This window comes from Equus asinus, chromosome 14 (genome assembly GCF_041296235.1).
Source record: "Equus asinus isolate D_3611 breed Donkey chromosome 14, EquAss-T2T_v2, whole genome shotgun sequence".
Lineage (NCBI taxonomy): Eukaryota > Metazoa > Chordata > Mammalia > Perissodactyla > Equidae > Equus > Equus asinus.
The window spans coordinates 24,576,329-24,590,887 of NC_091803.1; the positions used below are offsets into that span (position 1 = coordinate 24,576,329).

The 14,559-nt window shown below is 52.3% G+C and overlaps 2 protein-coding genes across 4 annotated transcripts; one reads left to right on the forward strand and one right to left on the reverse strand.

Annotated features, from left to right (window-relative positions):
- Nucleotides 1-588: 588 nt before the first annotated feature.
- Nucleotides 589-4,843, reverse strand: BCKDK (branched chain keto acid dehydrogenase kinase). 2 transcript variants are annotated; one of them, XM_014842345.3, is made up of 12 exons: nucleotides 4,652-4,843; nucleotides 3,708-4,074; nucleotides 3,517-3,585; nucleotides 3,312-3,422; nucleotides 2,945-2,992; nucleotides 2,745-2,864; nucleotides 2,564-2,662; nucleotides 2,301-2,374; nucleotides 1,837-1,965; nucleotides 1,654-1,743; nucleotides 1,135-1,293; nucleotides 589-1,043 (listed from the first exon to the last, which is right to left on the reverse strand). In XM_014842345.3, exons 2-12 carry the CDS (start codon nucleotides 3,900-3,902, stop codon nucleotides 899-901), a joined length of 1,239 nt encoding a protein of 412 aa, XP_014697831.1. In that variant the 5' UTR covers nucleotides 3,903-4,074; nucleotides 4,652-4,843; the 3' UTR covers nucleotides 589-898. The 2 variants fall into 2 exon arrangements, with proteins under 2 accessions (XP_014697831.1, XP_014697832.1); XM_014842346.3 differs by having other exon boundaries at nucleotides 4,536-4,758.
- A 6,281-nt stretch (nucleotides 4,844-11,124) lies between these two features.
- VKORC1 (vitamin K epoxide reductase complex subunit 1) lies at nucleotides 11,125-13,374 on the forward strand. Of its 2 annotated transcripts, XM_014842361.3 has the most exons (3): nucleotides 11,125-11,544; nucleotides 12,319-12,428; nucleotides 12,911-13,374. In XM_014842361.3, exons 1-3 carry the CDS (start codon nucleotides 11,372-11,374, stop codon nucleotides 13,117-13,119), a joined length of 492 nt encoding a protein of 163 aa, XP_014697847.3. In that variant the 5' UTR covers nucleotides 11,125-11,371; the 3' UTR covers nucleotides 13,120-13,374. The 2 variants fall into 2 exon arrangements, with proteins under 2 accessions (XP_014697847.3, XP_014697848.3); XM_014842362.3 differs by lacking the exon at nucleotides 12,319-12,428 and having other exon boundaries at nucleotides 11,261-11,544.
- The last annotated feature ends 1,185 nt before the right edge of the window (nucleotides 13,375-14,559 follow it).

Below are 14,559 nucleotides of genomic sequence, written 5' to 3' on the forward strand. Positions count from 1 at the left end.
GGCCTATCTTCTCCTTCCCTGGCAAGATGGGCAGAGGGTCCCCACTCGCTCTCCAGAGCCCTTTCCTTTTGCCCTCCCTACCAGGGCCCCACTGTCCGCTGGGGCCTGACAGGGCACAATCTTGTGTGTTCCTTTCCTTGGCAGCAGCAGGCACAGCTGGCAGACAGTATTTTTAACCTTACTCAAGTTCGGGAATCAGGTGGTTCACGAGGTTGCCCAATCTGGTGACCTTCACCTCTAGAACCTGTGACTGCCAGGAAGGGAAGAGTCAGAACTGAGACCTGAAGCTGGGCTTCAATATTGTCTGGGATCCAGAATCAATATTGTCTGAGACCTGAAGCTGGGCCTCAATATTGTCTGGGATCCAGAAACATTTGTTACATGAAATGAATGAACAGTCTTTGTATAAACTCCCAGAGTCATCCCCATTCCCGCCAAACCAAATGTGCAAGAGACTTGGGGCCAGTTATATTCCTGGCTGTCAAGACAGGGACAGTTAATGAAGTAGTTAAACCCAAGGGCCCAGGGAACCACCATGGGGACAGAAACAAAAACTCACCTGCCCTCCCAACACATGGGGCCCAAGAGGGCATTCAAAATGTTAACTTTAATAACAAACAGCAGGTCAAAGTGGGGGTTCCCCAGGAGTGAGAATGACAGAGCTAGTGCTGGAAGCCTCAAGGTTCCCCACTTCCTCCCCTCCAAGGCCTGGAGGCAGGGAAGCAGTGGATCCTGTCAAGGAGGGGTGGCACTCGGCTCCATGTGAGTCCATCTGTTTGGGGCCCTAAGACCCAAGATGCAGCAGCATGTGGAGAGGGTGGCACCCTGCCTGCCCCAGAGGGTCTGGGCAGGGTGGGTGGGCCAGGCTGGGCAGGTGAGCAGGCCAAGGGCTGTGGGGTCAGATGCGGAAGCTTTCCTCTCGGCCATCGATATGACGGAGCCGCAGGTAGACATCTGTGCCAATGCCCTGCAGGGACTGCAGCTGGAGGGAACCACCAAGGTACTCCGCGTAGGCCCGTGATGTGGGCAGCCCGAAGCCAAAGCTGGGAGTGGGCAGGGGGACAGGACAGGGGCTTCAGAGGCTTGAGTCTTCTGGGGCCCCCCACCCTCTATCCTGGCCAGGTGGGGTCTCACCCGTGCATGGGGCCTGACTGGCCGCCACTGTGCATGTCCAGGTGGCCAAAGAGGGGACTGATCCGGGGGTCCTGGGTGCTGGCCTCAGCTGTAGTGAAGTGGTAGTCCATAACCCGATCCAGGTCTTTGTGAGTGATTCCCCCGCCCCGGTCTGAAATCCTGGCAGGATGTCAATATCATGAGCTTGGCTCAGCTTTGGTGGGGAGCTCACTACCTCCCAAGTAGACAGTGCTAAATCTCCTTCCTGTTCCTTCCACCTAAAGATGGAATGTGGTCCAGCTAGACCCTTGGGCCTTATTTTTTATAAGCTACATTTCTCCATCTTCACTTCTGCCTAGGCCACTGACTGCTTATCCCTTCTCTATCCAGCTCATGGCAATCTCAGGACCAGAAAATATCTTGTCTGACCAGGGACCAAGTCTCAGCATGAGGCAGGTACTGGCTCAAGGTCATATAGCAAGTCAGAAACAGTGCCTGGAACCCCCATCAACCCCAAATCAACTCCCACTCAGGGCAAACCTGATGACAAGATCGATATCATTGTTGGCGATGGTGATGACCACATCTGGGACATTGTAGGGAGTGTCTAGGTGACTTTCCATCGTGGCTCTATGCAGGGGAGAAAGACCAGTAGGTAGTGGTCTTAGTAGCCTCACCCCAGAGTTTCTGTCTGCCTCCTTCCCACATATGCAGCCAGCCCACCTCATGGCATTCTTGAGCAGCTCGGGTAGGATGTAGTCCAGCGGCATGGGAATGAAGGGGAAACGGGCAGCCACATGTCCATTGATGCGGACGCGGGGGGCATTGCCATACTTGTGCTCACACAGGCGTCTGTGGATAGGAGCAAGGGTTTAGACCTAGACCAGTGCTTCTCAACTGGAGGCAATTCTGCCCCCAGCCCACCCACGGGGAGATTTTGCAATTTCTAGAGACATTTTTGCTTGTCACAACTGGGGAGTACTGGCATGAGGTGAGTATAGGCCAGGAATCCTTCTGAACATCCCAGCAAGCACAGGACAGCCCCTCACAAAAAAGAATTATCTGGACCAAAATGTTAATAGTGTCACAGTTGAGAAACCCTGCCCTAGTCTATGCTCTGGGTAAAGGCTCAGACCTAAGCTTTCTCCACCTGAAGACATTCACCCCTTTAGGCGTTCTAGCCTCACCTGGCAAAGTCCACCCACTTTTCAATAATCTTCTTCGGCGAGAGGCGAGTGCAGATGATGCCAACAAAGTCAGGCTGGCAGGAGAAAGACAGTCAGACCTAGGCAGCACCTCCACCCACACCTCAGCCACCAAATGCTTGCAACCTCTAGACTGAAGTAGCCCCAAGCCTCTCCCAGCCCTCAGCCCACTCCCCAGCCCAAGGGGGCCCCTGGCTCTGCCCCACTTGACATTCCCAGGTGGGTCTCAGGTCCCAGAGCCCTACCTTGTCCTCATGCAGTGCCAGATGATGTGTGGCCAACATGCGGATCCCAAGCCTTGAAGTCAACGTCTTGTCCAAGAAGTAGCGGACAAGCTTTTCATCCTGTAAAGAGTGGAGTCTCAGAAACCCTGTGCCCTTCCCAGGCTCCCCAACAAGCCTGGGCCCCCAATGCACTGCCCCTGACCTCTATGTGCTTCCGGCTCTCACGCAGTCCCTCAGCTAAGAGGGTCACCACATCCTTGTGGTCGTCCAACAGCTGTCGCACCAGCTGGCAGTATCGGGTGTCGTCCGCCTGGTCCTTGATCTGCAGGCCACAAAGTCATGAGCATGGATGGTCCAGCCCTGACCTCTCAGCCCCTCACCCTGCCCTGGCCCAGCCCTCACCGGAGGGAAGTCTGTCAGCTTCTGGAAGGCACGGATGTATAGCTCGTGCTGCAAGGAAGAGGTGTGGGAATTCACAGGGATGCTGTGGGCACTGGGTAGAGAATAGCCACCCAAGTCTACCCATGGGGGTTGCCATCCACCCAAATTCACTTAGTTCAGACCCCAGTCATGGTCTTTCAAGCTTCCACGAATATGCAGCTTTGGCCTCTGAAGGGTTGGGTCTGAGTCCTCCATAGCCCTGAAACCTTTTGGCAGGCAAGTCTCAGCCACTCTGGTCCCATCTCCCCATTTGCCCCCTGGGCAGTGGGCACATTGATCTAAGGTCCCCTCTCCTAGGGAAACCCATGCCCCAGGTAGCCCACCTTACCACGTGCAGTATGGTAGGGTTGCAGCCAATGATGAAAGGAAGGCTGCGGAAGCCCTTAATGCGGTGAGCGATCCTCACTGGCAACTCTTGCTGCAAGTACCGGGCACTTTTCTAGATGAAAAAGAGGAGGGAAGCTAGGGCCAGGGCCTGAATGGCTAGGCCAGAGCTCCAGGACCAAGAGAAAAATAGGGGATAGGAATCTTACCAGAAGGTGGCTGCCATCCTGAGAGCGACCTGAATAGAGCATCATGGTCGGAGTGAGGCGGACTGAGGGCTGGTGGGGCAGATGGGCTTTGAGCACTGGATCTCCAACACCCTCCCCCACCACGTTTGCTCCACCCCTTCCCTGGACACCCTCTCTAGCTCTAACCCAGCCTTGCGGCCCCAGCTGCACACCTTCTCCGCCGCCACGTCGATGGCTGACTGGTTGTAAAAGGAAGTCACAGTCTTGGAGCGCTCCCGTGCCATCTCCACGTGGTGTGTATCAGTGGCTGATGTGGAACCAGCCCGAAGTAAGAGTGCGGGCCCCAAGAGGGGCCGGAGTGGAGGCCCACCCCGGGGGCCATTCCCCAGCACCGAAGCTAGTATCATTGTCTTGCTTCTTTGTCGGACGGGGTGGCCCCTAGGGTGAGGACCCAACAGACGGAGGCGACCCCAAAACGGGGCAGGAGGGATGTGGGTGGGCAGGGGCTCTTCTCTGACTTCAAGGGCAAGGGTCAGTCGAGGATGCTGACAAGCTCAGCCCCGCGGGAGCAGCTCCCATCTACGGGGATAAGGGAAGGAGAATTTGTAAGACCCGAATCTAGACGACCCGAACCATCTCTCCACGGGGGGCACTGGTAACCTGAGGCCTGGGCAATCTCTGCCCGCCCCTTCAACCACCTCCCCAAACACACACAGGCAGACCATGGACAACTTTGCTTTCCGTAGCTCCTATTCTTCAACCTGAGGCTGTAGCTGGTGGTCTGGAGGGAAGGGGATCCTCAGACCTGTCCAGCGCGAAAACCTTGCCCCCGCTGTCTGGGCCTGGGTACCGTCGGTCAGAGGGCGGGGCTGACCCCTACTCAGCGCCTTCAGACCCGGGCCCCTGAGCCTGGCCTGCGTACGTGCGGCACACAGCACTGGGCGCCCGAGGGCCGGCTGCATCGAGGCCGCGGACCAGGAGTCCCCGTGTGGGTTCCCGCTCCGCAGGGTCACTTGGTTCGGCCCAGATCCCCCACATACGGTAGAAGCCAGGACCCCATCCACGCGCACTCCCGCGGTCCAGCGCAATGGCGAAGGCTTCAGGCACACGCTGCGAAACCTCCGCGAGCAGGGTCTCCGCGGGCTGCTCCACTTACCGCGGGGCCAGAGCCAGGGCCGGGGTCCGAGCGGAACGGCCCAACAGTCGACTGGCCCGGCGAGCCGAGCCGCCTGCGCCCTCTGCCGCCGTGACGTCACGTGGCCTGTAGGCGCCCGGTGTCTCTTGGGAACGGTAGTTTGGAGAGGAAAACTCGCGACCCTGGCGCCAGCCCATTCCCGGCTGTGCCTCTGCTCCTGTACCCCTAAATAAACACCATGGCTCCCTCTGCAGGGCTCCCAGAACTATCTCTGGTCTCTCTGGGCCTCTTTCCTGCTTTATAAAATGGGCACCCTGGGAAGCGAAACGGGAGAGGGCGAGAAGACCCTTAGATGTAAAGCGCACCGACCAAACCCTGGCTGGATTCCTTCCCTGAGGTCCCGTCCTCTCCTTCCAGCTCTTGACTCATTTATGGGAAACCAGACTGCCTGTTTCAAACCTCAGCTCAGCCATTTACCATCTGGGGCAAGAGACTTATCTTGTTCAATGCTTTAATTTTCCGTATTGGTAAAATAAGGATGTATCAATCTTGAGGTTGTGTGGTTATGTCAATGTATATATGTAAAGTGCCTAGAACAGTGCCAGGAGTGGAATTAGCATTATATAAGTGTTAGGTATTATTACTATTATTATTCATTCATTTATGCCTGCAACAAACACCGATTGTGTCACTTTTCTGTGCCAGAAGAGGAGATTGGGTGTTAAATCAAATAAATAGACCTTTCCCTGCCCTGAAGAGGAAGACAGACAGTTTTGGTGTTATCAGCTGTGAGTAGGGCTGCACAGGATGCTGTGGAAGCATCAAATAGGGACTGGGACATTGGTACAGGTGCAGTGTGGATAGGACTTGGCCAGGCACGGGAGCTGGAGTGGGAAGGATGGCAGGATAGAGAATAGCCTGGGTAATCTGAGGATATGGCTGGAGCCATGTGGAGTCTGGGAAGGAGAGGGGCCAAATGGGGTGACCAGAGCCAGGTCATCTAGGATAAGGAGTCTGCATTTGTCCTGAGGTATTAAGAAGTCACTGAAGGGTTTTAACTCTTAGCATCCTCTGGCTGTAATGATTGGGAGAGTGGGGGTCGGTGAAACCAAATTCAGAGAGACTACTGAAAAGACAATTTCCTTTTCCAAGCAGGAGATAATGGGAGAGAGACTTTCAGTGTGTTTGTGTGTATGTAATTGTACTGATTAGATTTTTCTTTACTGTAGTTATGTATTTTCTAAATATCCTAAAATTTTTAAATAAAAAAAGGGCTAAGTGAAGCAGGGGACATCTTTGGAACCCAAAGACTTTCTTTAAACTTCAGCAGAGGTGCGACCCTTCACCAAGGGGCTCTCTGAGTCTCTAGATTTCCTATTCCCCCCCCACCACCCCCCCCACACACACCATTCCCACGCTTTCTTTTTCAGCGTCTTGGCAATATCTTGGGGGTGCAGCCGGGAAGCTACTCAGCTCGAGGCAGCTCTGCTTGACCCTGCGGAAGGGAGAGAGAAAGGTGCGCTCAGCAGGGAGGACAGCAAGCGCTTGTAGTGTGCCAGAACCGGGCGCTCACGTGGCCGCGGCGTGGAGCAGAGAGCGGGAGACTGCTGCGGTGGCTGCCACAGAGCGGGGCGGCATCCGCGAAGGGCCTAACCTCTTTTGACCCGGCGCGATTGACCAGAGCTCGACCTGAGCTTGCTGCTGCCCCCTGGCGGCGGCGGTTGGACATGCACCCACGAGTCCTTTTTCAGGATACTAATATAAGCTTACCCGTAGTCCAGACGCTCTTCTAAGGGCTTCAGAACAACCCTCTGAGCCAGGTACTATTATTATCCTCTTTTATAGATGAGGGAACCGAGGCCCAGAAAGCTTAAAAGATTCGTCCCCCTTTTTCCTCTCCATTATCACCCTCCCTACACACACACACTCACTGGCTCTGCCACGCTGGCCTCCCTGTTGTTCCCTAAGCACACCAGGCAACTTCCACCTCAGAGCCTCTCACTGGCTGTTCCCTCCACCTGGAACACCCTTCCCCTAGATATCCACATAGCTTACTCCCTCACCTCCTTCAAGCTTTTGCTGAAATGTCAACTGAATGAAGCCCACTCTGACCATCCTATTTAAAATTGCAATCATGTCCATTTCCCTCACTCTGCTCCACTTTTTATTTTATCCATAGCCTTTATCACCAACAACATACTGTATACTTTATGTATTTATTATATTAATTGCTCATTTTTTTCCTCCTCTTCTAAAGTGTAAGACCAGAGCATGAATATTTGTCTGATTTACTGATTTATCCCAAGTTGCTAACACAATCTCTGGCACACGACAGGTACTAAATAAACATTTGCTAAATAAATGAAAGACATATTGGGCTTTGTTCTATGATCTATTGAAATGAGATGCTATTGAAAGGCAGAGAGTGACAAAACTACAACTTTATTTATTTTTTAAAAAAATATTTAATGTATAATTTGGTAAGCTTTTTAAAAAAAGATTTTATTTTTCCCTTTACTCTCCATTGCCCCCCTGTACATAGTTGTGTATTTTCAGTTGTGGGTCCTTCTAGTTGTGGCATGTGGGATGCCGCCTCAACATGGCTTAGATGAGCAGCGCCATGTCTGCGCCCAGGATTTGAACTGGTGAAACCCTGGGCTGCCAAAGCAGAGACTGCGAACTTAACCACTTGGCCACAGGGCCAGCCCCCTACAACTTTATTTTTTAAAGGATCACTTCAATTTCTGTGTAGAGAATGAACCTTGGGGTGAGGGACAAGGATATCTGGGAAAACAGCAAGGAGGCTACTGCATTTATCTAGGTGGGAGGTGATGATGGCTTGGACCAGAGTGTGGTCTGCATAGATTATGGGGAATGAGAGAGTAGTCCAGGAGGAACGGCTTGGGTGAATGGATGGGCCATGGTTAAAATGGGAAACCCCAGGGGCCGGCCCTGTGGCACAGCAGTTAAGTGTGCACATTCTGCTTCGGCAGCCTGGGGTTCGCCGGTTCAGATCCCGGGTGTGGGCATGGCACCGCTTGGCAAGCCATGCTGTGGTAGGTGTCCCACATACAAAGTAGAGGAAGTTGGGCACGCATGTTGGCTCAGGGCCAGTCTTCCTCCGAAAAAAAGAGGAGGATTGGCAGCGGATGTTAGCTCAGGGCTAATCTTCCTCAAAAAAAAAAAAAAAGGGGGGGAAACCGCAAAAGAGGAACAGGTTTGGGGAAGGTAAGGGGTTCAGTTTTGGGTGCGTTGCATTGCCTCTGATTGACCTGTGAGACATCCAGATGGTGACATCCAAGAGGTGTTTCTGCTTGTGAGGTTTGGATCCCAGTAGAGAGATCTGGGTTCAAGTCAGAACTTGGAAACTGTGACCTGCAGGGAGTAAGAGAAGACGTGGAAGGAAATAATGTTGCTCCATGTGGCAGTCTGTATTTTCCAAAGATGGCCCACCCTACCAGAACTTCTTAAAATACGGCTTTGACACATCTTGCATCAAGAGGTGGAGTTCTATGTTCCTTCCCCTTGGGACTGAGCAGGCTTATAATTACAGTGGAAGGGATACTATATGACTTCTGAAGCTAGATCATAAAAGGTGATACAGCTTCCACATGGCTTCAGTACAGGAGCCCTGGAGCCAAGCACAAGGAGCATTTGTACTGGAGCCCTGAGCTGCCATGTACACAGTCTGACTGCCCTGTATTAATCATCTATTGATGTGTAACAAATTACCCCCAAAACATAGCAGCTCAAAACAAAAACATTTATTATCTCGCACAGTTTTTTGGGTCAGGAAGCTGGGAGCAGCTTAGCTGGGTGGTTCCGGCTCAGGTCTGTCATGAGGGTGCAGTCAAGATGTTGGCCAAAACTACAGTCATCTGAAGACTTGACTGGTGCTAGAGAATTCACTTCCAGCGTGGCTCTCTCACATGCCCAGCAAGTAAATGCTAGTTGTTGGCAGGAGGCCTCAGTTCCTCACTAGGTGGACCTCTCTCTTGGGCTGCTTGAGTGTCTTCATAACATGGCAGCTGGCTTCCCCCAGAGTGAGTGATCTAAGAGGGAGCAAGATGGAAGCCACAATATCTTTATGACTTAGCCTCGAAAGTCACACACCATCATTTCTGCATTATCCCATTGGGTCAGGTCAGCCCTGCTCAGTGTGGGAAGAGACCACACAATGGTAAAAGTACCAGGAGATGGAAATCATTGAAGACAGTTTTGGAAGCTGGCTATTGTAGCCTGGAGGCTGCCACGCTGTGAGGAAGCCCAGACTTGCCCCTTCAAAGACACTACACAGATACATAAATAGCTCCTGATAGTACAAGAAGAGGGAGAGAGTGGTGCCAGCCCCATGGCTGAGTGGTTAAGTTCATGTGCTCCACTGCAGTGGCCCAGGGTCTCGCTGGTTTGGATCCTGGGCACGGACATGGCACCACTCATCAGGCCACGCTGAGGCAGCATCCCACATGCCACAACTAGAAGGATGCACAACTAAAATATACAACTATGTACTGGGGGGATTTGAGGAGAAAAAGCAGAAAGAAACCAAAAAAGAAGAAGATTGGCAACAGTTGTTAGCTCAGGTGCCAATCTTTAAAAAAAAGAAGAAGAGAGAGAGTACTGCTAGGTTATCCCTCAGCTGCCTCAGTCTGCCATTGTTCCAGGGTTAGCCATCATCTAACTGCAATTATGTGAGCCAGAACTGCCCAGCCAAAATTCTCTTCCCAAATTCCTAATCCATAAAAACTACGAGAGAAAATAAAATGATTGTTATTGTTTTAAGTCATTATTTTTGCGTTGGTTTGTTGAACAGCAAAAAATCCTCAATGATTCCCACCTCCTGGTATTCATACCACTCTTTGGTCTCTTCCCACACTGAATAGGGCTGACATGACCCAATAAGATAATTCAGAAATGACAGTGTGTGACTTTCAAGGCTAAGTCATAGAGATATCGTGCTTTCCATCTTTCTCCCTCTTAGTTCACTCATTCTGGGGGGAGCCAGCCACAGACAACAGAAACACTCCAGGAGACTGTGGAAAGAGATGAGAAATAGGCCTAAATCCTAGTCCTCTGTATTAGGTTCCTATTGCTGCAGTTACAACTTACCACAAATTTAATGGATTAAAACAGCACAAATTTATTATCTTACAGTTCTGTAGTTCAGAAGTCTGACATAGGTCTTACCGGGCTAAAGTCAAGATCTCAACAGTTGCTTTCTGGATGCTTTAGGCGAGAATCCATTTCTTTGCCCTTTCTTGCTTCTAGAGGCCACCCACATTCCTTAGCTCATGGCCCCCTTCCTCCATCTTAAAAGCCAGCAACATTGCATCTCTCTGTGCTTTTCTTTCGTACTCACATTTCCCTCTGACTCTCTTCTTCTGCCTCCCTTTTTCACTTTTAAGGACCTTTGTGATTACATTGGACCCATGGGATGATCTCTCTGTTTTAAAATCATCAGATAACTAACCTTAATTCCATCTGCAACCTTAATTCCCATTTGCCATGTAACCTAACATATTCACAGGTGCCAGGATTAGGACATGGCACCTTTGGGGGCTGTTATTCTGCTGACCAGACTGTCTGGAAGAAGAAGAGTGGGTCTGAGAAGGAGCAACCAGAGAGGCAGGAAGGGCAGCAGGAGAGTGAAATATCATAGAAGCCAGAGGAAGAGAGAGTTCCCAGGAAGGAGTGCTAAACGTGACTGATACTGGTGGGAGGTCAAGCATAAGAGCTGAAAAATATCCACTGGATTTAGCATCCTGGTAACACCAGCAGTTAGTTGTCAGGGGAGTGTTGGGGGCAGGAGCTAGTTTATGGCGTGCTGGGCAGCAAGGAAGAAGTGAGGAAGTAGAGACTGGGAGTGTAAAATCTTCCCCAAAACTTGATTGTGAAGGGAGATTTGCTGCTGTTTCTAAAATGGGAAAGAGAAGCAAGTTTCAGTGCAGATGGGAAGGAAGGAGAGGTATGGGAGAGATGAGTCATCAATAGATGCCACGTCTGTGAAGGGGAGAGCTCAGCTAGCCTACCAAAGGCTTGGAAAGGAGAGACTGTTGGGTTGACTCAGGCTCAGGTTTTGCAAGGAGGGCGCCACAAGAGAACAGAGGTTAGGATACTGTCAAGAGCGTGGGCGAGGTGATGGAGCCGGGAATTTAAAGTAGAGAAGGAGACAGAGACCGGCCGCAGGAGGCGCTGGTGAGGCAGGAGGAAATGGCTGAGCAGGCTAAGAGGAATGGAGGTTATAGTCCTAATGATATCTGAAATAACAGTTTCAGGGAAAATGCTTTGTTCTTGATCGTATCGCAGTGTTCGCTGGATTCCCTGATCCGCTGGCCTCTAAATCTTGGATGTTCCAGCGCTTAGAACAGGGCTTGGCATAGAGTAGGCGCTATACTATACTGTTAGCCATATTAATATAATTTATTAAACTCCGGAGACTCCATTTCCCTTGAGGTATTGCGGCCACCTCGACTACAATTCCCATCATGCCTAGCGGACCACCTGGTCCGTAATAACCCCTGTCCCTTATCTGGTTTTCCAGTTCCGGCGTTCCTCGCTGTTTTCCTGCCTCGCCAGCATGCCTATCAAGTCCTGGGAACAACCAATTAGGTCAGGGAGTGCGAGACCAGGCAGGCCAATCGTCCAGGCAGAGAGGCGGGAGAGGGCGTGGCCATATCCTGCTCTGCTTCAGCTCCGTGGCGGGTGCCCTTACGGCTGGCGCCTCGGGCGGGACCAGAAGACATGGGCGCTAGCTGGAGGAGCCCGGGATGGGTGCGGCTCGCGCTCTGCCTCGCAGGCCTAATGCTCTCTCTGTACGCACTGCACGTGAAGGCGGCGCGCGCCCGGGACAAGGATTACCGCGCGCTCTGCGACGTGGGCACAGCCATCAGCTGTTCGCGCGTCTTTTTCTCCAGGTGCGCACGCGAGTGGAAAGCTTAGGGGACCGGGCTGCTGGTGGGAGCGTTGCATGGATGCCAGATTGCCAGATGATTCTGGAGTCTGGGATCGGGGTGCCAGTGGAGCGGATGCATGGGGGCCGGACTGCTCTAGGGGGCGTTGCCTGGCGAAACGGGTGTGTTCGAGATAGGAGTGTGGGGCGCGGGCAGATAGTGTTGGTGACGGGTTATTCTGGGGTATAGCATGTGGATCCTGATGTCAAGCAGTAATGGTGACCAGGCAGGAGGGGGAGGTGGGGTAGTGTGTAGAGACTACTGAAATGGCTGTGCCTGAGGATAAGGTGGCCAAGTCTGGTTATGCATGAGGGCATAGTTAGTGGGATGAAAGATTACAGAGGAGGGAGTGGATGGCCAGGGAGCTGGAGATTTAGGGGTCCAAGGCAGAGAGATTCTGCCCTGGATTCCCAGTTTCTGCTAACTCTGTAAAGCAAAGTGAACTCTTATACCCACTTTGCCATCTTAAGAATTATTGAAGGTCTAAGATGAAAAGAGGGTCCTATGGGGGAGCCATGTCCAGGCCTGGCCTGAGGATAGAGCAGTGACACGAAATTGTGACCTGGCCAAAGGGAGGCTATGCTAGGAGGTCATCGACCCTTGGACTCACGCGGGGGTTGGGGGAAAGGGGAGGAGGGGAAGGAGGACAACCTAGGTGGCTTTTTGGAAATCACCCTTCCAGGACAGGGCCCAAGGTTTAGGGTTGACACTCCTAACCTGGGCCATCCCCTCCACCAGGTGGGGCCGGGGCTTCGGACTCATGGAAGATGTGTTAGGCCGGGACAGCATCCTCAATCAATCCAACAGCATATTTGGCTGCATCTTCTACACACTACAGCTGTTCTTAGGTGAGGGGCCCTACCCCTTCCCTACAGGCCCCGCCCCTTCGTGACAGGCGCCCTCGCCCCCCTATCCCTTGCAGTCTTGGTGACCCAAACAGGAGACAGCCAGCTGCTCATCACAGAGCACCGTGGGGGCGGGAACTAACAGGAATCTTTCTATTTGTTTAGTTACTGTCAGAGCCAGAGGGCTCTTAAAGACTTCCTAGGAGCCCAGTTTTGTGGAAAAGACTCCAAGGTTCCTTTCTATGGGGAATCCAAGGATTGCCTGACTCTTCTCATGCAGAGCTCAGCAGGAAAATTCCCTATTTGGGTTCCAGGGGTCATTGAACACATAGGAGAACCAAGGCCTATGTGCGGCCTGTCAGAGCCTCATTTTAGAGACTATTCCTCAGCAGCCCCTGCTGTCTGGGTGGCACCATGAAGTCATGGCAGTGTTCTAGAGGTGGCCAGTCCCTAAAGCCCATGCCTGATCCTTTTCTGCCTTGCAGGTTGCCTGCAGGGCCGCTGGGCATCTACTCTGCTGTTGCTGAGTTCCCTAGTGTCTCTCGCTGGTTCTCTCTACCTGGCCTGGATCCTATTCTTCGTGCTCTATGATTTCTGCATCGTTTGCATCACCACCTATGCCATCAATGTGGGCCTGATGATACTCAGCTTCCGGGAGGTCCAGGGACCCCAAGGCAAGGTTAAGGGCCACTGAGCCCTCATGCCAAGCCAGGCTGACCTCATCTGCTCTGCTTTGGCATGTGAGCCTTGCCAAGGGTGCCATGTCTGGGTCCTCAGAAGAGTCTGCAACCCACCCCCCACCATTCTCGCACACAGGACAATGGACCAAAGGTGCCATGATCTTTCCTCCACTCTAGTGCTTCTGGCTGTGTCCCCAAGGGCTGGTTTCCAAAGCTCCTGCTGTTACCCAAGGAGGGAAGGTTCCAAGCAATAAAATTTCTTAAATAAATTGGCCAAGTCTGAGCCATCTGTCTGCCAGGGACCCTCGTGTTGGGGCTTCCCCAATCTTGCCTCCTCTGGGACTAGAAGGATATGAGTCAGAGGAAGAGTGGAGGGCCTGCCTAGGAAGGGTGGTTAGTCCCTTCTCCAACGTGTGGAGTCAGCAAAACCTGGAGTGTCATCAGCCCCCACCCCCAGGAAACAGGCCAGCAGCTCATCCCTGCTTCCCACGGGGGCCAGGCCTCCTCTCCCAGGAGGGCCAAGCACATACTTGCAAGGGCAAACTGCCCTTTTGGTTCTGTGCATGCTTGCTGGGAAGTTCTTCCTAGTCTAACCTTAATCCCTCTGGCTGCCTTATCTACCACCCCAGGCCATTCTTGGCAGCCCTGGAGGGCCAGGAACAGTTTTTGTATTATTTTTCCCTAATTTGTACCGAGCACTTACCCACAGGCCAAGCACTGTTTAAGAACATGACATGTGTTAATTCATAATCCTCATAGCAAGTGTATGAGGTAGGTACTGTTATTACCCCTTTCTTGATGAGGAAACTAAGGTACAGAGGGGCTAAGTAATTTGCCTAAGATCACACAGCTAGTGCTGGGGAGGGTGTTAGGGAGTCCTCAGGATTTGAGTCCACTGGGGCCAGTTGGCTCGCTTCTGTGCTTTTAACCCTAGCCACAGCTGCTTCTGTGTTGGTCAGGGTTCCTGCACAGCCTGGGCTGGCCTGAGTTAGAAGTCAGGAAAAAAAGGATGCACCCTGAGTGTTCTTCCTTCCTACTGAGTCTTCCAATACCTGCCAGAAGTGCGGGGACCACTATAACCCTATTTCCCAGGACGGTGGCATAGAGGTTCTAAGATTTGCCAGTCTCATAGCCAGCAAGTAGCAGAGTCGTAGCCCCTCGACACCCAGCTCTGCACACACTGATTCTGAAGCAAGATGGGAGAAGCTATGTGAAACCCACTTGGACCTGGGCCTAGCAGAGAGGCAAGGAAGCTGCAAAGTAAGAACTGGGAGCTCCTGCACAATGTGCGCTTCACGGTTCCAGGAGGAGAGTTTCCATGCTGGGAGCAAGTTCATTCTATGCCAGGCTCTGGACTAAGCATTTTCAGATTCAACAATTCTGAGTTTTTCACACAAGGCACAGACAGGCTAACTGTCCGAGGTCACTCAAGTAGTAAGTGAGGGAAATGGGAC